General features: G+C 46.0%; 1 protein-coding gene and 1 non-coding gene across 2 annotated transcripts in view; one reads left to right on the top strand and one right to left on the bottom strand.

Moving 5' to 3' along the window:
• Positions 1-16743: 16743 nt before the first annotated feature.
• The window catches only part of LOC137645124 (piggyBac transposable element-derived protein 3-like), a 29456-nt gene continuing 18982 nt past the window's right edge, over positions 16744-27217 (bottom strand). Inside the window, exon 2 of the mRNA XM_068377960.1 lies at positions 16744-17375. Within this exon, the coding sequence (XP_068234061.1) occupies positions 16744-17375 (632 nt within the window). The remainder of the gene's footprint in view (positions 17376-27217) is intronic.
• Positions 23278-23396, top strand: LOC137646148 (5S ribosomal RNA). The gene has a single exon (XR_011045407.1). It is a non-coding gene; the product is annotated as a 5S ribosomal RNA (ribosomal RNA).

The following is a 27217-nucleotide window of genomic DNA, read 5'->3' as shown; positions in this document are numbered from 1 at the left end:
AGTTTTTAACTGCAATGAAACTGGCCTTTCCTGGAAGAAAATGCCCCACCGTACATATATCACAGCTGAAGAAAGGAAACTTCCTAGCCATAAACCAATGAAGGCCAGACTAACGCTCGCATTTTGTGCAAATACCAGTGGGGTCTTAAAAGTTAAGCCCCTAGTGGTATACCACTCAGAAAATCCTCGTGCCTTCAAGGCACAAAATATCACGAAGGAGAGGCTCTCGGTATTTTGGTAGTCTAATGCTAAGGCCTGGGTCACGAGGACCATATTTATTGAGCGGATAAACGTCTGCTTCGGTCCTGCTGTCAAGAACTATTTAGAAGAGAACGATCTTCCTCTGAAATGTCTCCTGGTGCTGGACAATGCCCCTGCTCACCCTCCTGGCCTCGAGGACATCATTCATCCTGACTTCTCCTTCATTAAGGTTCTTTATCTGCCACCAAACACCACCCCTCTCCTCCAGCCTATGGACCAGTAAGTGATTGCCAACTTTAAGAAGCTTTACACGAAACATCTGTTCAGAAGATGCTTCGAAGTGACTGAAAGCACTCAACTCACCCTCCGTGAATTTCGGAGGGAGCATTTTGACATTGTTCAATGCCGGAAGATGATCGACACAGCTTGGAATGGGGTTTCACGGCGCACCTTGAACTCCTCATGGAAGAAACTGTGGCCAGCTGTTGTAGCAGAATGAGACTTTGAAAGTTTCGATCCCTCAACCGAAGACGAGGCCGTTGATGATCCTGCCCCTGAGGGTGATGTTGAGGAAGTAATTTCAATTGGGAGGTCCATGGGGCTTGTTGTCGATGAGGCTGACATCCATAACCTTATCGAGAAGCACAGGAAAGAGCTTACAACTGAAGACTTTAAGGAGTTACAGGCAATGCAGTTGACGATCATTCAAGAAGAGCACAGCTCTAGTGGAGGCGAGGACGGAGGGGAGACTGAAGAAACGACATCGTCAGAAATAAAGGAAGCTATCGGTTGGTATGAAAACCTTACGAGTTTCATTGAAAAGAAACCCCCAGAAAAACTTCACACAAGTCGTCTTATGCAGAGTGTTAATGATAAGTGTATGAGTCATTTTAGGAATATGTTGAGGAATCGTCAGAAACAGGCTTCTTTGGATAGATATTTCTCCAAAAGAGAAATGTCAGAAAGCAAAGACGATAATAGTGATTCTATCAAAAAAGCTGAAAAAGAGTTAATTTTTTAAGTTCTAAAAAAAAAATCATAAAAAAAAATTCCAAAAGACAAAAATAATAAAAAAAACATTTTTAATTTTAAGTGTTTATTAGAAAGAATAAATTTATTATTAAGTGTACATATAATTAGCATTGATACGTTTTTATATCTACCGTCTACTCCCCCCTCTGCCTCCACCCTTTACCAGCTCAAGTCACGTCACTCCAAAGGTAAATAAGATTTAATTTTTCCATTTACAGTACTGTACAGTATATAATTTTTATTTATAATGTTATTTAATTATATACTGCACAGTACTGTACATGTATATTGTATATAAGTCTACTGTAGTACAGTGCTTACTATACTACTGTGTTGTATTTTGTTACATTTTAATTTTCAATGTTTTTACCAGGGGTTTTTCACGCATTAACTATTCTATTGCCCGCCATACGACATTTTCACCATACGATACCAACTCCGGAACAGATTAATGTCACACGGCGGGGGCCTACTGTACTGTGTTTTTGCTATTGTACTTGGTTAGGGCTAGTTCCCTCTGGGTTCTGGCCCTCCAGAGCCGTCAGCATGCTTCTCCATGCGGAGTGAGTTATTAGACTGACGGTAGTGCCGGTACTTACGGCCTTGTCTTCTCCTACAGCATACTTTACTTTTATGCCTGTAACAGTGATGTGTTGCTATTTACGGCGGTGATGCTTTTAGCGTCACTACCTTCGCATACGGCATTATGGTTTGCGGAAACTATTACCGCTCATCTCCGCTGCCCTACATTTACCAACATTGTCGTTACTGGTGGCGGGACTAGCATTAGTATATGGGAATGATCACTGTGCCAGCACCCTAGGGTGGTTTACATGTTGACGACAATGCCATTACTAGAGTGTGCCGGTACTCCTGGCAACATTGGTAGCTTTAAGGCATGTGACTTTCTTTCCTTTTGAGACCGCTTTATCTACTATAAGGTGGGTTCTCTACTATCTGTAGATTAGTTCTATACTATCTGTAGATTAGTTCTCTACTATCTGTAGATTTGTTCAGCTACAGATTAACATAAAGGCCTTATTCCTTCTACTTTTGAGGCTTCTTTATGTATGCCCGCCATGGAGGTCTCTTTTACGAAAGGTCTTCTGTGTCCCGGCATAGAGATAACAACTACATATGGTTACGCGTTTTCTATCAATTTTTCCATTTCCCTTTGAAGGTGTTGATTGTCTAAATGATTGCTAAATCTACAGGTTAGATCCTTTATTGGGTTCTCTCTTGTGAGATTATCAATTTGAATTTTAGTTTTTTTGTTGCTACAGACGTTTGCTCAGTTATCGATGCGTCGATAGCGTATTCTATTTGGATACCAGCTCCACTGCCTTTTGATTGGCTATTTCTCTGCGCACCTGGGTAAAGGGATTCAAGAAAAACGCAGATCCAAAGGCCCCTTACCTTCCATCTACTGAGTGGAAGGATATCCTCTTCCCCAAGGCGGCACCTGACTCGGTTTTGGGTTATTTTCATCCTAAACTCATCCCAACCGTCCAGCTACAAGTAGATGAGGCATTAAGTGCTATGAGTTTACACTCAGAACAAATAGAACAAATGTCCACAGTTTCCTCTCTCCCGGTAGAGAATCGGCTCTACTTTCTACTGTGGAGTCAAATGAAGAACCCCTCCCTACGGTGGATGATTCTTACCTGCCTGAGTTGGGTGATGATAGTGTGGCGTCTGTTAAGGACTCAGTGGTGTCTACCATTTTAGCTTCTACTACGACAGTGGCCTCCCTGTCTACGACGACAACTACATCTTCTGTAACAGGAGCGGTTCCTGCTTCTTTTCCCCCTCCATCCCTGTGGAGCTTTTGGAACCCAAACCCCCTCAATTCCCGAGTACATCGGGGAATTCTGGGGATTCGTCATTATTGGGTAACATGAAGGCTTTCATGGAAGGGACTCGGCAATAACAACGTATGATGTTTAAAGCCTTGCGTGAGGCAATCCAGGCTTTCAAGAAGCAAGAGGAACTGGGTAAGGATAAAGTCTTGCCCTCTCAGCTACCTTACTGTAGGCAGCAGAATCCCTGGAGGTATGCTGGTCACGCGGTACTTTCTGAGGGCATCCTCCTCATTGGCGAAGAGCTAGACCGGTAGCCGATCTGGATTTTTATCCAGATATTGAGGCCTATCCCTTTTGCTATGTGAGGTTAGCTGAAGGGGTTCCATTGAGGGATGACACCATCCCTAAGGAAACGATCCTTCTGGAACATACAAGGGCTTAACACCTGGCAGTGAAGGAAATTAAGACGGCAGGGTTTATTAATACACAGCTTGGTACCTTTGGTAAAAGGTTAGCCACCTTTGTGGCTCCGGACACGATGGTCTTCCCTTTTGCTTCGAAGGGCTTCGTGGCTGTGGAGAAGGCCATTCGTGAAGATAAGTCTCTCCCGGTGTTGGAAGAGTGTAGACCTGTGTCACTCGTTCTTCCACATGATGCTGACCACTGGATGGATGTCCAGTTTACTTTCTCCGAAGGTAGACTGGATAATAAGGCTGTAGCCAGTCGCCATTTCAATGAGAAACTGCCCAGGATTCTTGAACACCTCCTTAAAGCTGAAATGGAGACTAGAGAGAGGCTATCAGCTTCAATATGTCTCCAGGTCTTCATGGAATAATGATTGGGAATTTCACAGATGCCCGTCTTTTCCCTGTTAGCAAAAACTCATCTTGCTACCTTTATGAAGGATTTCTATGCTTTCTTTCAGGCTTGTAGAGTCTGTAGAGAACATGTTATCGCTTCAGCCACTATACGCCATGAGATGAAACATTGTGGAAGAAATGGGTCAAATATGTCAAGGATAAGAATCCAGATTTAATTACCATGGATTTTTGTTTAGGTTTTTTGATTGACTTACACGCGCAAGGTCTAGCTTCCTCCACAATCTCGTCGTACAAGTCAGCCCTTGCTAGACCTATTCTATACGCCTTTGATAGCGACTTTAACTCGGATCTCTTCAATATGATTCCGAAAGCTTGTGCAGGGTTGTGACCGTCGGCTCAGCAGAAGCCTATCTCTTGGTCTTTGGATAAAGTTTTACAATTCGCTTTGGAAATTGACAATCAAACTGCTTCTATTCGTGATCTCACTCAAAAAGTTATCTTTCTAGTTGCGATGGTTTCCGGTGCTCGTGTTAGTGAGACTGTAGGTCTCTGTAGAGATGAGGGTCACATTGAATTTGTGGATAATGGTGAGGTTAATTTATACCATAATCCCACTTTTCTAGCTAAGAATTAACTTTCCTCTAAACATTGGGGTATGGAAAATAGTTCCCCTAACAAGTGATCCCTCCCTGAGCCCAGTGCAGTGCTTAAAAGTTTATTTTATTAAGAACAGTGCAGTTTAAAGGTGGTCAATTATTTAAGGGGGAAACAGTGGAATCAGATTTGTCTTTGAAACAGTTAAGAGCAAAGATTACTTATTTTATAAGAAGAGCAGACCCGGCTAGTATGCCATCCGGTCATGACCCTAGGAAAGTGGCTTCCTCTCTAAATTTCTTCCAGTACATGTCCTTTGAGGGTCTACAGGCATATACAGGTTGGAAGTCCACTAGGGTTTTCTTCAGGCATTATCTGAAACAATTGGAAGAGATACGTCATTTTGTGGTGGCCGCGGGAAGTGTTATCAAACCCGCTGCATCAACGTAGCCCTGAAGTGCGTCCTAGGGCACTCTTCCAGCTTATTTCTTATAATGAGTAAACAGTGAGTTTTTGTTTCAGGATCACAAAAACTTTTATTTTTCAGGATTCATTAGTGTATCTCTGATATAATTTGGTACCTGTACAGCTATAGTCTAACTGTCTTAGTGTTGATTAGACTATAGCTCAATTTATTTGTTTACGTGTATGTTTTTGTCTTTATTGATTGATTTAATTTGTCATAAGTTCCTTACGGTGTCTTATGTCAGGTTTTTGATGTTCCCCTAATGTTACCTTTTGTATGGGTATGGTAGGGATGTATTATTTGGTGCAAACACATTGCCTTTATACCAGTAATATCATTTATTTATTATTCTTTGTTCTGATTTTTGTAAATAAAATACTGTGAATTTTCGAATGAGGGTTTGTTCCATACGTTTTACTTACTGAGCCTACTTCAGTTTTAGTTGTCCTACATCTCACCACTAAAATTGGATGCCTTTCCCGTGGTGAAGGCATTTCTTTGGATATGTTCTGCCTCCCTAACAGGCCGTCATACTTATCAATACAGCTTCATTATTGTTCTGGAATAAAGGTTAAGATTGATACCTATGCTTTGAAAGAGTAATCCAGTTAGCGCATTTTGGTATGGGAACCTTTCTTCAAGGCCTCTTATTGAGTAACAGGAATTCTCTGATACACTTCGATCAGGACGACATGGCTCGAGCCCAATATACAGATTTTGACGTAGGAAAAATCTATTTTTGAGTGAGATAGCCATGTCGTTTAGATGGGCCACCCGTTACGACATCCCTCCTCAATTCCTTGTAGGATGCTCCTTTTTCACAGTAGTTCCTTCCCCTTAGTTGATTAGACTGGGTAAAGTCTATTGGGGGTGCAGATATCTATGGTTATCTTCGGATACGTCCCTGATTATACACGAAATCTTCGGATAGTCGTTCCGGGGTTAGAACCTCGTGATACTTGACGGTAATTCTGTTGTAATATCACTCGCAGAAATATTATGCAGTAGGAAGCTGCCGAAGGGAACTTCCATCAGGACAACATGGATATCTCATCCAAAAATAGATTTTTCCTACGTCAAAATCCGTTATATAGAAATGTTGTAAGTTTCCTTTTCAGTGTTTGTGCTGTGCGTGTGATACGTATATGACAGGTTCTCAGGACACTTGCGCAAGGCCGGGGAACCTTCCCTTTTGACCTCTCCCCCCCTTGTCTATTGGTCTTTCCGTTGGCGGATAACCTACCGTTGACTTGGCCGCCGCCGCAGGGGAATCGTCATCGTTTGGACCCTCCTCGTTCAACTGTTGTCTTCGCCTTTCCCTCTTCCTATGAGAAACATATGGATTATTGAGCGAAGGGAGTGTGGCCTCTCAGAGATTGACTACGTCTTTCTTTTCTCAGGCCGTTCACCTTTCATGGGCCTCCGTTCATGGGTTAGGTTGCGCTTCCGATTGTTTTCTCAATTATTTAAGTGAAATTATAATTGTTTGTAATTTAATTTTTCAGCTTCTCCGTGGGAAACACTTCCCTTCGGAGGATCAGTGGTTATTTTTAACTGATTTGAATAATCGTAATTCTTGTTTTATTTCAGTTACTCTCCTCTCCCCTTCTTCCGTCGATGTCGACTGGGAAAGGGAGGGTGCAGTACTTATTTTATGTTTGTTCCCGCGGTGGTCTCCCTTCCCGTCGTGGACTAGGTGTTCCTCCCGAGAGAATTTTCTGTAACATAATTTATTTTATTTTTCCTCAGTTAGTGATGAAGTTTTCTTCGTTCGACTAAGAGTGCCGACGAAGCAGAGCTATTTTGTTTATGCCTGGGGAATCTGCTATCACTGCCGTAACTCAGAGGACGTCATCATGGGCGTCATCCCTTCTCTTAGAAGTAACCCCATAGCAACACCTGATCAGCACTTTATCTTCGAGAAACTAGCTTCGGCTACGCTTCCTCAGGTAGCACTCTTGTCAGATCATCTTAGAGCGCTACCAGGAGGTTCACCTCCAAGGGTTGGACAACTTTCCCTTCTGAGGGAGAGTTTTCCTCCCCAGGTGTGAGGTTGTTTCTCCCTTCCAAAGGAAAACTTCTTGCATCTTCATCACTTCATCGACTCCGATTGCTGTTGCTGTCTTCGCCTAGACTACGCTCCCCCCTTGCTGAGTCTCTCTTCCTTTGGGGGCGGAGCCTAGTCTTAGTCAAGTCTCTCCTGCGAAGTGATCGCCTCTCTCGTTCGCAAGAGGGTCCACTCATAGAGACTACTCTTCAGAGGATTGCTACTGATGAAGGTCAGCTTGATGGTCCACCAGCCCTCATGGGCGTCATCTGTTCCTGGACCTTCTCCTGACGATGCTGCAGCTATTCCTCAGACTTCGGTCCTCGACTCTGATCATTCGTGATCTCCATCGGTGGATTTTCGCCCTTCCTAAGAGCACATCCCCGTTCCTGATCGTTCTGCCAGCTGACCTGCCAACCTACCAGCACAACCTTGCCACAGAGAGAAGGTAGGTCTGATAGGGGTGTCGGACTCTTTGTTTATAAAAGTTACTCAAATCTCAAAACGTTGAAAAGAATTAGTGTAACAAGCTTTGAATATGTAGAAATAAAATTTATGCCAAAAAATAGAAGAATATCCTTTGTAACAATCTACAAACCTCCTAGAACAAAGTTTAGTATCTTTTTTGAAGAATTCGGTGCTCTCATTGTGATGATTATCATGGAGAAAAACTAATTAGCCTAGTTGGATGACGTATCAAATCCTGATGCTTTGGCATTTAGTGAGTTACTAGAATCATATCGACTATTGAATAATGTCGACTGCGCAACTACTTTAACTGGGCATACGCTAGACTTAGATATAAGTGATGACATGAATAATATTGTATCTGATATAAAAGACGAAGAGAAATGTACTATCTCCCCAGTACACAAAGTTAAGTCTACCTTTACAGAAACATACATTAGTAAAGAAAATAAACTAGACATAAATCAAATTTTTCTCCTATCGTATTTAATGAAGAAGTTACAAAGAAAATAAATGATGCTATCAACATTCCTTGTGATCATGATGACCAACGTCTGTTAGGAGCTACGTGTGCTAACTGTCTTATGACCACTTACAATAAAGTGAGTAAAAGTGAATATGATACCATGTGCCCACCGATGGAAAAGACTATAACCGTAAAAGACCTATCTCCTTGGTGTGATGGAAAGACTTTGGTAAAAAAAAAGAGGGAAAAAAGACGTAAAGAACTAAAGTGGAATAGGTTGAAAACTGAAAGTACCTGGGTAGAATACAAAACTGCTGCGTGTCAATATAACTACCTACTAAGAAGGAAAAAATGTGAATACTACAAGAGAAAGATCCTCGAATCTGTAACAGACATAAATAAGTTATATCATCTATTGAATAGTATAATGGGAAATGTAAGAGAAAAGAAGCTACTTGATGGATACAGTGACCAGGAACTAGCAAATAATTTTCTAGTATTCTTTAAAAACAAAATTGAAAACATAACCAGGTTATTTGTAAATACACAACATCAGATTAATGAGACACCAGGCACACAGATAAAATGAATATGATTTAACATAACACAAGATGGCATCACCAGAATTATCAAGAGAGCAAAGAAAACAAACTGCGCGATCGATCCTATGCCAATATCTGAAGTAATTGGATAGAGAGACTTTTCAAGTCTAGCCGAAATAATAATGAGAATAGCAAATGCAAGCATTGATGAATGTAAGTTTCCTAAATCTGAGAAAATGGCTATAGTCGCACCAGTTCTGAAAAATGCACTGAACTACCAGGAATAAAGCTCATATAGACCTATTTCAAATTTGTCTCAAAAGTGCTTGAATATGTAATTCTTGAACAACTAGTCAGCCACTTAGAAGTAATAGAAGCTTTGCCTGACAACCAATCTGCTCACAGAAAACTATACTCTACGGAGACAGCCATCTGCTCTGTTGTAAATGATATGCCAGAAATGATGGATGAAAACAAATGTGGTATCTTAATACTGCTCGATCTCAGTGCTGCTTTTGACACAGTGGTAAATGAACTGCTACTAAATGATCTACGGTCCATCGGCGTTGAAGATCAAGCCTTTGAATACCTAAAAGACTACTTGGTTGGTAGAAATTACTGTGTACAAATTGGAAACTCTTATTCATCATATGAACCATTAAACAGAGGGGTACCCCAGGGGAGTGTACTTGGCCCAATCTTATTCTGCATCTATACTATTGGTCTATCGAAAATGCTACAAAGGCATGGTGTTAAGTTTAAACTATTTGCATATGACACACAATTTTAATTCTCCATAAATGATATCCATGACACTGCTGAAACTCTAAACCGAATCCTTGATAGTGTTAGAGAATGGATGACTTTTAAATAACTAAAATTAAATGAGAACAAAACTAAATTCATGGTGGTGGGCAAGAGAAACAGCGAGAGAAACTTAGGTGATATTCAAATGAACATAATGACTCGGTGCCGATATCTAGTAAAGTTCGAGATCCCAAATATATAATGTAATAAAAACTGCTGGTTATCATCTAAGAAATATTGCGTTTATAAAAAAGTACCTGGACGAAAATTCTGTAAATAAGTGTGATAAACTGTGTTATTACCAGGATTGAATACTGCAATCTATCTAATACAATTTACCATAAGTGCAACTTAAGAAATTACAAAACATAATAAACAGAGGAGCAAGACTGATAAAAGGTGTCCCACCTAGAGAAAGGATCACCCCTATACAAATCGATTTACACTGGCTGCCGATTAAAGTGAGAATTGAATTTAAAATATGTACAATAACCCACCAAGTTACCAGAACCGAGCGTCCAAAATACTTAAAAGAATTGCTACACATTGCGCAGCCAACAAATCGTGTCGACACGAGAATAGTTACATATGTCTTCAAACTGTTGGAACCTAGATATATGTCTACTTTAGGCTCCAGAGCCTTTAAATATGGGGCGCCGAGACTTTATGATAAGCTTCCAGGAAACATTCGAATGATTGAAGACATTAAGGCTTTCAAGAGGAAACTGAAGACTTTCTTATTTCATGAGTCTTTTGACAGTGACGATTTAACAGTAAATGAACAATATATGATATGAAATGTTAAATACTCTGAACGAACAAGGGGAAACGACAGTTGAGGTCCTGTAGAGAGTGGGGTTCCCCTGCTGTATGGGACCAGAAAAGCAGCTATCAAAGTAAAGTAAGTAAAGTTTGCCAGCTCACCAGCCAACGAAACAGAGCTTACCGAACCTCAGCGCGCACCCGCGCAACTTCGGACTCCTGCTCACCCAATGATCCCCTGCACGCCAGTGCTCTCCTGTGCGCCAGCATTCTCCTGTGTGCCAGTGCACTCTTACGCGTCAGCGTTCTCCTGCGCTCCAGCATGCTTCTGCGCACTTGTGCCATCATTGTCCTATGCGCCAACGCTCTCATGCGCGCCAACAATCTCTGCACACCAGCGTTCACCTGGTCACCAGCTCTCTCCTGTGCCCCATCACTTCCACGTGCGCCAGCACTCTTCCGCGCCCATGCGAGCCAGCAGTCTTCCACACATGCACCTGCAATCTTCCTCGCGCACCAGCGCTCTCCTATGCGCGAATTCTCACCCGCAATCGCGTGCCCACGCGCTCGCGCGTTTTTGTGCGTTCTAGGGATACTGCACAACATCCTACATAGTGCCTTACTGCTCGCCAGCGCTCTCAGATCCAGCGCTCACCTGCGTACCAGCGCTTGCCTGCTCACCGGCGCTCTTCTGCGCCCTCAGATCCAGCGCTCACCTGCGTACCAGCGCTTGCCTGCTCACCGGCGCTCTTCTGCGCTCTCAGATCCAGCGCTCTCCTGCGCAGTTACGTTCTCAGATCCAATGCACCAACTCTTGCCAAAGAGCCAGCGCTCACCTGTGCACCAGCACTCTCAGATCCAATGCTCGCCAATGTGCCAGCTCTTGCCAAAGAGCCAGCGCTCCCCTGCACACCAGCGCTTGCCTGCTCGCCAGCGCTCTTCTGCGCATTCACCGAAAACTGCGCTTCAGCAGAAACTTAGCACCAGCATCATCCTTTGCGCCATCGCTCCAGTACTCTCCTGCTCACTCGTGCAATATGCAAAAAGAATGACAGGTACCATTTCCCCATTTCTCTCCCCGCAAACGCATTACAGCAAGACCACCGGGTAAAGAGGGAAGAGGCTTCACAGAAGAGTTCAAGATCCCGAGGATTCCATCTTCCTAGAGGATTCAAATGCATCTACCATCGGTCGAGACTCCTCACAGGGAACCCTTGGTTCCTTTCCCTTCAGGAGTTTTTCTTGACACTGCCACCGTCAGCAAATACGATCTGAACGTTGCAAACGGCCTATCATTAGCTGTAAATCTCTAATTACCAATGAGAAATCATCAACCAACTGATCGCTAGATCACTGTTTGCTGATCACTAGCTCACCAATCACCAGATCACTAATTGCTAGCTCATCTCTCTCTGATCATTGACCTCTAGTCTCTCCAATTGCTAAAGATCTCCGATTGCTAGCGTGCCGATCGGCGATTGCTTGTTGATCACTAGATCGCCGATGGGCAGCTCTTCTTTCTTCGATCATCGACTTCAGCTCACTGATCTATGACCAGCTGATTGTCACTTTGCTGATCTCTGATCAGCCAATTGTCAGCTTCCTGATCTTTAGCTCACTGATCACCGGTCTGCAGTTGATAGCTGATCATCAATGGCTCACCATCATCAACTGACTGTCATTAAACCATTCTGTTGTCTCTAAGGGCTCTCCAAGCAGATTACCAACTCATTAATCGCCAACTTTCCTTGGCTGACTGACCAGACAGCCTTCATCTGCCTGTCAGTTACCATCTTAAGCTCACAGATTGCCTATTCAACGATCATCGGCAATTCACCATTCACCAGCAGTTCGTGACTCGGACTTACAAGTCAACCTCTGCCTGGGGTTCCCCAGATCAGAAGGCATACAACACACTTCTCGCTACTCGCCGTTTGCCATCACACCAATCCACTAAAGTGATCGGCAAACGATCGACAATCCCCATCAGCAGCTTGTAGACAGGTGACTACTCGTGAGCACTCTCCAAGTGCACAGTAACCATGATACCCAGCCGTTAACCATTGATTACCATTCGCCAGACTGATGCTGCTCTAAGGAATAGCATCAATCCCATCAGGGCACATGGTATGATTAAGCATTGCCTTACTTCTATCAGTTGAAGGAGTTCTCTCCCAGGGAAGAATCCTTACACAGGGTATCGCGTCCCATCCTTTATACCACAAGTCAAGACCCCAGCGTCAACAATCTCCCATGCGAAAGGATCCGCAAGGAGCTGACCCTTTAGGTCGATGTCCACAGCATGTTGGATTTCGGACAAGGGCTAAGACCACAGGTCTTCATTTGCACGCTGGACCTAAAGGACGCATACTTCCAGGCCCGAACTATCCATCTTCTAGGAAGGATTGGAGATTCAGTCTAGACAAACAAGAAACACCAGTTCAGGGCACTGTGCTTCAGTCTTTCCACAGCACTTATCGTGGTCTCATAGGATCGGCTTCTGTCTCCTCCGTTTCTGGATGACTGACTGACCTTAGCAGACTCGCTGGCAACTTTGCATTAGCACCGGAACCTCTGAAGTCTTTTTGTCAAGATCAGGTGATCAAGGTAAACCTGTGGAAGTCTTCCCTACTTCCCTCTCAGAAGACTGGTGTATCTGGGAATGATTCTAGACACCAATCTCTACAATACCTTCTCATCAAGGACAGGCGTAGAAAAGTCACAAGACCCTTTCTCAAAACGAGAAGAACTCCCAGCCCAGAGTGATTATTTTTTTTCCTCGGACACCTATCATCTCTGCCCTGTCTAGCCTCCAACTGCCGCCTCAATATTTATTCTCTCCAGGGGCGGCTTGAGTCCGATCGGAATCAGGCCTTTGATTCCCCAGACATTCTGACCCCCATGGGACCAGAAGTTTGGACGAACTTCAAGGGATGAGTGTCAGTTGAGAATCCACGGAGTGGTATAACCTTCTCATCCATCCCCACCTGTTGGACTTGATGCTGTGCTTAGACACATCAAAAGAAGGGAGGAGGGACCATAGTGCTGCACCACACTACCTCAGCCTTCTGAACAGAGTCCGAAAGTACCTTCGCTTAAATCTTCTGAGAGATAACGGCCAACTTTCCAGTCCTTCAACAGCCTCATCAGTTCCTAATGGGCCACTCAGTGACGTGATGAGCGACAACACCACTACACCACATAGAAACTCACATCAACAAGCAAGAAGGAACTTGCATGCAGCCTCTTCCCATCTAGCAGTATAACTATTAAGATGGGCCAAAGTCCGTTCGGTAGCACTATCAGCCCTCTTCATTCCAGACTAGAGGAATGTGCTCGCCAACAATCTGTGCACTGCATCTCAGATAAGGTGTATCGAATGGTCTTTGGATCACCTTGTAGCCGACAAAGTCCCGTCTTCATGGGGTTCTCCAACTAGGGGTCTGTTGGCAACGACCCTGAACCTCAGGCTTCCGCTGCTCCCCAGTCCTAGACCCCAAGGCTCTCTGGAAAGAATCATGCCAACAACGGTGGGTACAACAATGATGTTTACGTCTCGTCCCTGTTTTATCTGGAGAAGGGTACTCAAGAAGGCTAGAACATCGGTCAGCCTCTCAAGGGCTCTCATAGCTCCGCTATTGTATTACACAGAACGGTTTCCAAACCTTCTGCAGCTCCTGATAGAGCCTCCAAGAGAATCCTCTCCACGTCACAGGCAACCACACTTCGATATCTACCACAAGGTATAGATTTGCTATGATTGTATGCCTGGAGACTACCCAGTACCTCCTCTCTCACAGAGGCTTTTCGCAATAAGTTGCGAAGAGGTTGTCTAGATATCTGAGGAATTCCCCAGCATCAGTCTACCAGGCAGTATAAAGTCTTCTACAGTTGGTGTCATGGGAAAGCGTATCTCTCCACTCGATACCTCTATTCCAGCAATAGCGGAATCCTAGAGTTCAGTATATGCAAGAGGAAAAGATCCCCCTTTTCAGTTTCAACAGGTAAAGACGATCATTCAACCTTGAGCCTCGCCTTCAAACTGAAAGGAAGGGACATCCCCTCATCGCTAAATCTTTCCTAACTCATACGGACTTGCAACTTGCCTTTTCCCAGTCGGAATTGAGACCTTCCTCTCGGAACATGGTTCAAGTTCTCCAGTCTCTAAGGAGACCACCTTACGTTCCACTTCACCAGGCAACAAACTTTCACCTGGTTTAGAAGACAGTGTTCCTACACACTTTGACAGCAGCCATATGAGTCAAGGAACTTCATGGTCTCTCTTTCGACATCGCCCATTAATGAAAAGGGTGAAAGGCAACGTTCAGTTTCATCCCAGAGTATGTCGCCAGACATAGTCTCCTGAGGTGATGGATCCTACACAAGTCTCCACTCAGTAATTGACGATCCAGATCATCTGTTACTGTACCCAGGGTAAGGTATGAGACTTTACCTTAAGAGAACGGCAACAGCCCACCCGGGTCCCTTCTCTTGTCATCAGCACTGGGAGAGACAAAAGGAGGATCACCAAAACATCATCTCTGCTGGATTCACAGTCATCAATTACGCCCTGAATTCAGATCCTCATCTAACATGTCGACTCACGATGTCAGGGGCATAGCTATGCCCCTGGCCCTTCTAAGCAGATTACTCTGTGACGCAGGCTTTACAAGGAAGGGTGTGAATGCTCCAGGTGACTTTCACAACCTTTCTCCTGCAAGATGTGACCCACAGGATTTTAATATGATCTCTATTGGTCCTGTAGTAGCTGCACAACAGCTGGTTGTATACCTCAAGCTCCTTATTGGACAAGTAGCAGAAGGTTGAGGGCACTGTTACCCGGTTTTAGTCTGCGTGAATGAAAAGATTTGACTGGCTCTTATTCTTTTCTTCATCCTCCCCTCTCTTGGGGAAAGCAGCATCCTGGGTTCTCTGCATAAACTGACCTCAAACCACTGCAGGTAAACCATGCTCTCTGGTGTACCTAGTATTAAGCTAAAGTGGAACCTCTACATACGATTGTCCCAACATACGAAGTAAAATTCGACCAAATTTCTGTCTCAACATACGAAGTGTTGCTCCAACATACGACGTAAACAATACACTTACCCGTGGAATTTTTTCGAAAGCGTCCAGTGTAGTTTGTTGTTGACGCCGCTAGACGGCAGCACATCGGAGGGACGCCAATCGAGCGTCACCTTGATCAGTCCTCTCATCGCGTGCGCATCGTGTGGTTGTCCTCTATTCACTCAGTTTTAACAGTTTTTTATCTTGCCTTTTCACGTGTTGTTTTCTGTGTTCCGTAATCATGGGTCCTAAAAAGCTTAGTTTCGGTTCAGGAAGTAGTAGCAGTGGTGAGAAAAAGAGGAAGTCAATGCTTTCATTAGAATTAAAGCAGGAAATCATAGAAAAGCATGAGCGAGGTGTACGTGTTAGCGATCTGGCTAAACAATATGGCCGGAATATGTCTAAGATCTCGATGATCATAAAACAGAAGTTAGCCATTAAATCAGTGAAACCTTCGAAGGGGATCACGATTATTTCTAAACGTCATAGCCCTACCCTTGAAGAGATAGAACGACTTTTGTTAACCATTACTGCCTGAATTTTTTTTTCTTAATTTTTTTCATTATTTAAGTTTAATATGTATATTTATATGGTATTATCATATATTTGATGTTTTTTTCATGGTATTTGTCCATATATAGGACCTACTATATATAGTAGGTTAGGCGGATAAGGGGTACACATTTTTATTGAGGAGACTATTTTCTATAATAAAATTTTATTGGTATTTTTTCATTACAAGGAGGATGTATTAGAAACAAGACACTCAATAACAATGCGTTTATTACGGAATAACACAAAGAAATATTGCAGTTTACTGCTAAAATTTGTTGTATTTGTAAGCCCTATTACTTTTGCACGTGCTGACAGTATTTGAATATGTGAAATGGATAATAATTATTACTTCTACAAGTGAAATGTTTAACAGAAAATTGTGATACTGTAGAATAAAATAGAAATAAAACTGGTTCATGCTTCAGAGAAACTTCATTCTCAGTTAAATTTTGAGATAAATTCCATGATATCACACAATAACAAACCACATACTATAATTAGCAGTATTCTAAAGAGCACAACGATGATATTTAACAAAGCATTTCACACACAATGGAACTCCACACTTCATACACCCTTGCGAAGGACGAGATTTGCAAGAGGATAGAGCACATTTCCATGCCTGTTTTCCAAGGGGTTCGACGAGGTGACCAATATTGTCATAACGTACATCTGGAATAACCCAAGATGACTGTCTTGGCTGGCCTATTCCCACACGTGGTTCTGCCTGCTGAGGGTATGTCCTTGCAATGTAGCGCTTGAATGACAACAGTGGAAGGTTGCTTTCATCAACACGATAAGCCAGCAGTTCTGAATCGTTGCATCAATTACCCAAGAAAATATAGGCCACCACCACTTTTTCATTCTAATGGATATACAGTAACAATTGATGTTTTGGTTCATCCTATCAGTGCCACCCATGTGCCTGTTGTAATCCCCGATGAGATAAGGTCGACTTACACTAATTTTCTTTTTGTCCTATGCTGACCATCGAGATACACTTTCCAGAGGATAAATATGAGAAATATTTGATACCACTGACACTACTGCATTATCCTTCCAGCGTACCAACAAGATCTTGTGAATATTATCCACAACAACATCCGTATCTCCTCAAGGAACCTTCTTCATTTCGTTTGTGGAGTTTATAGGACAAGTCTTCGGAATTCTGTTGTCCCTTATTGTTCCAGTTACTCCATAGTTTATCTCTTGTAGGTGATTTACTAAAGGTAAACTTATGAAGTAGTTGTCGAAGTAAAACCTCACTGGTAGATCTTTGATAGGACTTGGTAGTTTTTCAAATAAAATCATCAAAGTGTCCCCACCTTTTCCAAACCTTTCTTCATAGTGACGATTCAACCCGAAGGCTGTCCCTTGGTATACATCAAACATAGCTAAATATCCAAGTGGAGAATTTAGGCACCAAGCTTTAAATCCAAATCTCACAGGCTTATTCCGAATGCACTGTTTGCATCCATGCCTACCAAAATATTCTATCATTGCTTCATCAAGTGATATATGTTGATCCATAGGGTAAGCAATGGCAAATTTTGTGTTCAAATGATTCATTAGAGGTCGGATTTTTGCCAGTTTGTCATCCTTGTTTAGTGCCTGATTATCAGTGGAAGGCAGAAACCGTAATATTTCTTCAAATATATCACGTGACATTGCCTTAGCAACGAGTTCGACTCCAACATCAGCATCCAAAGACCAGTATAAGCGGCGACTTGGTAATGTGTCGTATCCTGAGAGTATGAGAATGCTTGAATAATAACAGGGAACTGAAAGTTTGAAACTACCAAGGCATTGTTAGCTGGAAAGTCACTTCACCAGCGACGAGGTATGCATCCAAGGACCAGAAAATAGCGAACAAGCAGTTAATCTAACGAAGAAACAACCAATTTGCTTTAGGGTGATACTTTTTCTAAGATTTTTCCTGTCCGGTCCATATTTTGGCTTCAAATCTGCCTGACCTACTATATATAGTAGGTAATGAAAAATAGCCTGTAATATTTATGCTTCAATTGCTATCTCAATTTCTGATATATGAATTGATTCATGGTTTTCAGTGTCATGATATGTATCAGTATAAAGATGTTTAATGAACCTTTGTAACCATGAGCTCAAATTAAAAATGGGAATATATAAAAACATTCTACATATCTTTGGTATTTTGTCAAAAAGTCGAAAAATATGGATACTTCAAAGAAAAACTCCTGTTTATATTATTGATTAGATTGAAAAGAACTCAGGAATATGCAAACCAATAAGTAAAACGTAAAAAATTGGGGTGTAATTTGTCCTAGCAATTGTACTACTATATATAGTAGGTCAGGCGTTAATGGGTTATGGATCAAAGACAAGGAGATTGTTGGCGATACGATCACGGAAACGATCATTTGTGAGGCCAGCGCTATCTACAGTGACTTGAAGGCAGCGCGCTCTCGGGGTGACGTGGGGGAGAGTTCAGCCGATCCTTCGACGGAGGAATTCAAGGTTTCTCGAAGTTGGTTCGAGAAATTTAGGAAACGGACCGGGATTCATTCAGTTGTTCGTCATAGAGAAGCTTCGAGTTCGGACACTAAGGCTGCTAAAGACTGTTAAAAAGTTCGAAAGCATCGTGGCGGAGGAAGGTTACGTAGAGCAGCAGGTTTTCAACTGTGATGAAACCGGTCTGTTTTGGAAAAAGATGCCTAGTCGAACGTACATTACCGCTGAAGAGAAGAAAATGCCTGGACATAAGCCAATGAAGGATCGGTTGACTCTTGCGCTTTGTGCCAACGCCAGCGGGGACTGCAAAATTAAGCCTTTGTTAGTTTACCATTCCGAAAACCCTTGGGCATTTAAAGCACATAGAATTAATAAAGATCTGCTACATGTTCTATGGCGTTCTAATTCTAAGGCTTGGGTTACTAGGCATATCTTTGTGGAATGGGTAAACGTAGTTTGTTCCGTAACCGAAATACAAACCACGCTATTTACATTGGGTATTACTTTCGGCATAGCTGAAATGACGAGCCATTAGATTTTAACGAGGGTTTCCTACCCCGCGCTAGTTAGCAGGGGTAGGGGGAGGGGTAGCTTGCTACCCCTCCCTCCCTCACACACCGGTGAAATGTCTCGCTTCACTTTTGGTTCGGACGATGGACAGACGTGCCTGTCTTCGTCCTTGCTTGGCAGCCATTATTTGTTTTGTCTTTACTTAACCACTTACTTTTCTTTTACTCAATATATATGTAAAAATTTTTTCGTGTTTATGTATATATTTGAGTATAGAAATCGGTAAGTTTCCTTTTCAGAGTTCGTGCTTGTGTGTGTAGTGTACGATATCTCCGTGGAGCCCTCGGCAGTTAGGCCACCACGGTGTAATTTCATGGGTCGCGATCGAGTTTGACTACGGTCTTTTTCTCTCTCTCTTTTGAGGGCGTTCACCCTTTACTATGTTTTACCTTTACTACGTCTGAGTAGCTTCCTTCCCGGGTGGGTGGGGTTGCTACGCCGTATGTTGTCTCAATTAGTTTATGAATCTAATTGTACTTGTTGGTTGTTCAGCTTTTGTAGAACGATTCCTTTCGGGGTTTTCGTTCTTTAATTAGTGTTCATTCATTTTTAAATTACATAATTACATAGTTACATAATTATAATTGTTATAATTCTGTGTTTGGCACAGCTCTCCTTCCGTGAGTGTAAGTGGTTGTGAAGGCACGTGCCTATTGTGTAATTCTTGTGTTCTTTTCCCTCGGGATTCCTCTTCGGAGTCTTCCCGGGGGAATGAATGTAAACTAATGTTTTTTGTTTTTATTTTTCACAGTTAACGATCTAGTTCGTTTTTGTAATGTGACGACGGAGTGAGCTGTCTTGTTGAGGCCTGGGGAATCTGCTGTTGCTGCCTCCCCTATAGATCTTCGTTAGGGGCGTGTCTCCTTTTCCTGGAAGTACTCCCGTGACGACTTGACAGCTCTCCAGTTCATTTTAGAACACTCTGGAGGCTGGCCTCCTTGGGTGGGTAACTTTCCTTCCGAGGGAAGTTTTCTTGTCCAGGCTTGAGTTTTTTTTCCCTTTGGGGGGATCTCCTCTTGCCTTTTTTTAGTGTGACTATGCTCTTGGTGCTAAGCGGTCGCACCTGCAGTTACGCTCAAGGGGCTGGGCAACTGCAGGAGCCCCTCTTCGGAGGATTGCTCTTTTAAGGTCACTGGCTGACCCGTCTCTTCTACGAAGTGTTTCTCTCGTTCACGAGGGAGGACACTCATAGTGACTCCTCTTCGGAGGACTCTTCTGCTGTTGTTGCTGTTGGCCGCCTTCACCGTAAGGCTCACCGTCCGCTACGTCGTAAGGGCCTCCCGTCTCCATATAAGGGTGCTAAGAGGCGCCTTTTTTAATCTTATCCTCGTCGTTTGCAGCCTGCAGCTCCTTCCTACTTAGATCTCTCCGGGGATCGATCTCCAGCGCCTTCCAGACCTTCCGCCCCTGGCGTAGATGGACAGCAGTCTGACCTCGTCATCCGACGGGCAACGGTCCAATCGGGGCAAAGGGTTGCCTCCCACGGTGTGGGTGCTTCCCTTGCGCGTCAGGGTTCTCCTGCGCGCCCTTCTGCAGTGTTAGCGCCAAGGCGCTCTCCTGATCGCTAGCGCTCTCCTGTTTGCCAGCGCTCTCCTGATGATCATCGCCCCTCTGCTCGCCAGCGCTCTCCTGAGGACTCCGAACATCCTGCTGTTCCTGTTGTGCGCCCTGCGCGCCATCGGTCTCCTGAGCGCTCTAGATCTCCTGGCCGTCAGAGCGCACCTGCGCTCCCAGTTCCTGATACGCGCCCTGTGCGCCCACGTTCGCCCGCACGACCTGGAACTTCGGTTCAGGTCTTGGACAAGGACTCTTCTCTCCTCGCCCTCGCGATCCGGCTCGTCAGTCTGTTCCAGCGCAGCAACGCTCGCGGTCGCCTACGCGTGCTTCTAAAGCTACTGTACACACAGGATTCCACGCGTCGCCCTTCTGCTCGCCAGCGATCTCCAGCTCGCCAGCGACCACAGACGCGTCAACGTTCGCCTGCTCGTCAGCGATCTCCTGTGCGTCAACGATCCCCAGTGCGTCAGCGATCCCCTGAACATCTCCTGACCGCCCGCGTCATCTTTCGCCTGCGCGCAAGCACCATGCGCCAACGCGCCATCGCTTGCCTACGCGCCGGCGTTCACCAACACACCATTGATCGCCTGCTCCCTATCGATCTTCCACACGTTACAGTTTCCCTGGACACCATCAGTAGCGATCTAGCGCTCGCCTGCTGTGGACCACGATCTCCGGTAGCTGAGTCTTGCCGTAGATCTTCCTCCTGCTCGCCGGCGCTCACCTTTACTTCTGTCCTTCTGTGCGCCAGCTTTCTTCAAATCGCCAGCGCACATCTGCGCGTCCTTTCCTGCCACGCACCAATGGGCGCCAATGGTTTTTCCTGAACGTCCAGGATCGCCTGATTGACAGCTCGCATCAGCGCTTGCCGTCAACCGTCCCTAGTTTCTTACGCGTCAGCGATCTCCTACGCACCCGCACGATTCTTCGCCTGCGCCCTAGCGTTTTGTTAACGCACCACCGCTCGCCAACGCACCGTCGCTTGCCAACGCGTCATCGCTTGCCAACGTGCCTTCACGCCTACGGGCCATTGCTCGCCAAGACGCGCCATCGCTCGTCAACGCGCCATCGCCCGCCTACGCGCCATCGGTCTCCCGACCGCGCGCCCACGTGCCTACGCGACCACACGCCCACAGGCACACGCGACCGCACGCCCACGCGACCGCACGCCCACGTGCCTGCGCGCTTACGCGCATGTTCGCCCGCGAGTGAACCAACGGTGTTCCCTCGCGCGAGCGCCAGCTCGATTCCTGCAGTAAGCCATCGCTTGCCTACGTGTCATCGCTCGCCTGTGAACTATCGGATTCCGACCGCCAGCTCTCGCCCGTCCTCCTTCTGCGCTCCCGCGCGCACTTTCGTCTGCGCTCCTGCGTGCCCGCGCACGGGCGCTTCCACGTTCGCCCACGCGCGAACCATTGATTTACCATCGCGCGAGTGCTAGGGCAATGGCGACCGCGATTCCCGTCGGGGTTTCGCAACACGGCCAGCCTGGCGGGTCTTCTGAAGCGCATATTTCCAGAGCACGGTCTTCACCCCGTAAACGCAGAGCATGGCTCGTGCTAGAGCAGGAAGAATCTTCAGGGAGGTCTGTGCAACATTCTTCTTTCCAGAACCTGGGTTAGTCCTTTCTCTTCGTCATTCCCTGGAAGGGTCTTGCCAGGGAGTTTTCCTTTTGAGATTTCTCAGTCGGGCAAGGGGTGGCTGGTTTAGCCCTTCCTCTTCACCTCTCGTGGAAGGGGCTTACCAGGCCTTTCCCTCCTCGGTTGCGACCCGAGGTTTTGTACTAGGAAGCCCCAGGAAGATCATGGGTACTTTCCTCCTCTCGGGCTCAAGCACCTTTGCGTTCCGTCGCCAAGTTTCGAACTTGCGGGCAACCTCGATGTTGGAGCATCTAGACGCAGTGTCCAAGGGCTTCCTCTCGGGTGTCTCATCCGTGAATGTCGAGAAGCTCAGACACTCTTCCACCCTTGGGAAGAGCTTTTTTTGAGCCCAAGGACAGAGAAATGGACAGTTGTTGGGCGGAGGAAGTCGCATTCCGTTTTCACTCCTCCAAGGCGCTTACATCCAGACCCTGCAGGCCTCTGACGCCTCTTCATTCAGCCTTGTCAGCCTAAGTTATCGGAACCAGCTACGGCAGCTAAGACAAGGTGTACAATAGAAGTCCCCTCCTGTCAGGGATAGATAGCATGGGAGGCTCTCCCGGGGGGGCATAATCCTAGAGGGAGCGGCAGAGTTCACAAACTCTAGGATTCACAATCCCCCTTGCAGGTCTCACGCTGGGGGGATGCCTAAGGTTACTCGTCCGGATAACAGCCTCCCGATGCCGATTCCTGCACGATCTCCGTGATCACCCAAGGATATCGCGCCTCGCTCTTACCATCTCTCCTTCACTGTCAGCGAATCCAGTGTCACTGAGCCTCTATGCCATGGGGTCGGCAAGAGGTTTGCACGTTGGGCAAAAGGATCCATGCCTTAGGAGAAGGTCCTCCATAGGGTCGTCGACGGCTTCCCCCCCCCCCCGGCTTCTTCAGTTGATCCTTTCTTCTGGGAAGGCATCTGAGACGGGAGTTCCGTCATCGACCTCTCAGCTCTGATCAAGTTTGTCGAACAAACTTCGTCCAGCGTGGAACAGCAGAGTCGATCAGACTGGTAACGAGGCTGCAGGACTCCTTAGGCCCTGGATCGGAAGGATGGGTACTTCTGTTCCATTCCATCCATCTTCCAGGAAGCTCTTGGAATTTAGCCTAGACCACAGGTGTTCCTGCTTAAGATGCGGTGTGGCGATCCCGCCGCGGCATCGCAGGTTTTTCCCCAGAGAACTCTCCCTGCTTTCCTCATGGCCGCTCAGGAGCAGGCTTCTGCCTCCTTCGCTTTTTGGAGGTCTGGTCAACTCCGGTAGGCTCGGGTTCGACCTTCTTCAACGCCGGGACAAGCTTCTGGGTCTTTACCAAGAGTGAGGGATCATGGGAATTTGCTAGGAGCCTTCTCTACTTCTGCCTCAACATCTGGAGTATCTAGCCATGATATTGAGTCAACGGCCATACCACGTTGAAAACACCGCTTCTCGTCCGATCAGCGAAGTTAAGCAACGTTGGGTCTGGTCAGTACTTGGATGGGTGACCGCCTGGGAACACCAGATGCTGTTGACTCCTTCTCCGAGCCTTCCCTTCAGTTGACTGTGGCAATGCTGAGGAGAGTCGCAGTACCTGTTCTCAGTCAAGGAGAGCTTTCAGCCTTATCTTGGAACGTTTCCTGGGTCTCTTTTCCTCATTGACCCGTCTAGTTCTGAACGGTCGCCTCAGGATACGTTCCCTGTGAGGCGGCCCAAGTTCCGGTGGTATCCAAGCAACAATTAACCGGACTTTCTGGTCCCTGTGGGACCAGCGGAACGTTTAGACCTGCAATGGGTTGACCTATGGAACCTCTTGCATGGGAGTGGATATTCTCGTCCTTTCCCCACATTTGAGGCTGTTCTCGGACTCGTCAAAGAAAAGGGGGGGCATGTTCCAGTTCAGGCCTATGGTCAGGACCTGAAGGGTACCTCCCCATCATTCAGGCAGGCTTATGGGCCGTAGTCTGGCCCCTCTACAGATCCTACAGACCCTGCCGAGTCGCTCCGTGCGCGACGACTTCATGGTACTGGCGTATTCCAACCAGCAGGGAGGCGCATTTTCATACTTTCGCATCTTGCAGTATAGATACTGAGATGATCTGAGGTCCTCTCAATACCACTATCGGCTCGCTCATTCCGGGCAGAGGAATGTTCTCTCCGACTATCTGAGCAGAGCCTCGCAGATAGAGAGTACCTGGGGGTCTTTGGCCTATAGTAACCAACAAGTCCTGGCCTGGGGGACCTGATCACGACAGCCTGGAACTTCAAGCTTCCGCTGTTCTTCCCTCCAGTCTCAGACCCCAAGACTCTTTGGCAAGATCCATTCCGGTGATGGTGGGACAACATCGACACCTGCGTCTTCCCACCTTTGTTGTCTGTTGAGAATGGGTCTCAACAAGACCAGGTTGTCTGTTAACCTTTCGATGGCCCTGAGAGCTCCGCTGTGACTATACGCAGAACGGTTTCCGGAACCTCTGCTTCCCCTGACGGAACTCCCGGGAGAGCTTCTTCCACGACACAGGCTACTCAAACAACCACACTACAACATCTTTCACGAGCCGTTGCATTGCTTCGGCTTCACGCCTGGAGACACTACGCCGCCCCCTCAAGAAGAGACAACCCGCTACAGTCGCGGAGTGGAGGTCGCGTCACCTGCGATAGTCATCCGCAGGGGTCTACCAGGCGAAGTGGAGAGTCTTCTGTGGTTGGTGTCGTGGGAGAGATACCTCTTCCCTTGAGGCCTCTTCTCCAGCAATAATGGAGTTATTGCTTTTCGGCGGGAGGAAACTCTTTTCCGCTCTCGGCAGTGAAGCCTATCGCTCAGCCTTTCCCTGGCCTTCAGGCTGAAAGGAATAGACTTTTTCCTTCCCGCTGGACCTGTCTTCGCTCATGCGAAGCTGCGAACGTCCCTGCCCCCAGTCGGAGTGAGACCTCCTCCATGGAGCATGGTTCGGACTCTTTAGTCCCTTAAGAGATCTTCTCAAGAACCATTACGTCAGGCCTCTGATTGTATTCCGTCTTGGGGGACGGTGCTCCTGCTCACTCTGGCCTCGGCCAATGTGTAAGCAATCTTCATGGTCTCGTACGACTCCGCCCTTTCAAGAGGATAGGGGAAGGCAACATTCAGGTTCGCTCCAGAGTTGTTTTCTGGACTTAGAATCTTGGAGTCCCGGACCTTCGATTCGACTCCTTCAAGATTTTGAGTCTCCGTTCTGTATCAGATGATCCAGACCTTCTCCTTCCTGCCAGTAAAGGAATCGAGGGGTTATCTTTGAGAACAGCTGCAGTTTGTCCTCACGTGCAAGCTGGTTTGGGAGCACAGGGAGGACACGGGAGAGTCACCAGTATACCTCTTCAGCTTGGACTCAAGGGCATTCATCTCGACCTGAATCCAGACCCTCCCCCGTCTCGTCGCCCTACAGCATGATGTCGGATACATCGCAACGTCCCTCGCCTTCGAGTAGAACTACTCTGTGACGCAGGTGCTACAAGCTGGAGTCTGGAAGCGTCTAATGACCTTCGCAGCCCGCTTCCTGCAGGACGTGACCCACAGGAGTATCGATACGTTTCTATCGCTCTGTGGTGGCTACACAACAGCTGGTCTAACCTCTGGCTCCTTTTTGGACAGGTAGCAGAAGGTTGAGGGCATTGTTATCAGGTTTTACTCTGCATGAACGAAAGAAGTATGTCTGGCCCGTACTTCTTTCTTCATCATCCCCTCTACTGGGGAAGCAGCATCCTGGTCTCTGCATAGCTGACCTCAAACATCTGCAGGTAAACCATGCTTCCTTATGTTCCGAGTATTGAGTGAATACTGTCGCGTCCCCCATACCCTGACGAGGTGATATTGGGAACGTCCTAACCCAGAGTGCCTTCTGGAACTCCAGGTCAACTGCCTAGGACGGGTCACTCTTTCTTCCTTCACACACAAGCTTATGTAGGCCCCACGTTTCCTTGCGGAGCAAGGAACTTGTGAGGTGCAGGGACTCCTTTTCTCGAGTGCGACTCACTCGGATTCTGAGTCCCCGGGTAAGCCGAAGCCAGTATGGCTGGGGACTTTCCACCCTTCCTAAGGGGTTAGTCACCCAATGTAAATAGCGTGGTTTGTATTTCGGTTACGGAACAAATGACAAATTTGGAGATAATTTGTATTTTTCCCATCCATACAAACCTTAGCTATTTACACATATTTGCCCGCCAGCCCTGTCCCCCAAGTCAAGTCCTACCTCTAAGTGAAGTGAGACATTTCACCGGTGTGTGAGGGAGGGAGGGGTAGCAAGCTACCCCTCCCCCTACCCCTGCTAACTAGCGTGGGGTAGGAAGCCCTCGTTAAAATCTAATGGCTCGTCATTTCAGCTACGCCAAAAGTAATACCCAATGTAAATAGCTAAGGTTTGTATGGTTAGGAAAAATACAAATTATCTCTGAATTTGTCATTTTTGGCCCTGCTGTCAAGAAGTATCTTCAGGAGAGGAATTTGCCTTTGAAGTGCTTGCTTTGTTTGGACAATGCACCCGCTCACCCCCCCCCCCCCCCGGACTCGAAGATGATATCATCGACGAATACAAATTCATCAAGGTGTTGTATCTTCCACTGAATACCACCCCTATCCTCCAGCCCATGGACCAGCAAGTCATCTCTAATTTCAAGAAGCTGTACACCAAGCACTTATTTAAGCAGTGCTTTAATGTCACGCAAAGCACCAACTTAACTTTGCGTGAATTTTGGAGCAGCCACTTCAATATCGTGCACTGCTTAAAGATCATTGATCAGGCTTGGGAGGGAGTAACTCGTCGGACCCTGAATTCCGCTTGGAAGAAGCTTGGGCCTGATGCTGTTGCTCCCAGAGATTTTGAAGGTTTTGGCCCCGAGAATGAACCTGTGGTTGCCGCCGAGGAAGACGTCGAAGAGATTGTATCCCTTGGCAAGTCCATGGGTCTGGAGGTGGATAAAGATGACATCACCGAACTTGTCGATGAGCATCACGAAGAGCTCACCACCGAGGAACTCAAGGAGCTGCAAGCCATGCAGCATGATGAGTTCCAAGCGCAGTTGAGTGAGTCGGAGGAGATCGAGGAGGTAGGCGAAATCTTAGGTACGGTGGAGATAAAATAGATGTTGGCATATCAACAACACATTGATTTCATCGACAAGCATCACCCACAGAAACTTAAGGTTTGCCGTGTTGTTGCGCAGTTCGATGATGTTTGCTTAACGCATTTTAGAAAAATCCTCAAAAGCCGTACAAAGCAACTTTCACTCGATAGTTTCTTTAAAAAAATCTTTAAAACGGTCTAGTGATCATGATGAAAAGAAAGAAAGTGAAGCAAAGAAAAGGAAGACCGAATCGAGTGAAAG

Source organism: Palaemon carinicauda, chromosome 8, assembly GCF_036898095.1.
Source record: "Palaemon carinicauda isolate YSFRI2023 chromosome 8, ASM3689809v2, whole genome shotgun sequence".
Lineage (NCBI taxonomy): Eukaryota > Metazoa > Arthropoda > Malacostraca > Decapoda > Palaemonidae > Palaemon > Palaemon carinicauda.
The sequence above is the reverse complement of the archived record's forward strand: the minus strand, read 5'-3'. Positions and strand labels throughout refer to the sequence as shown.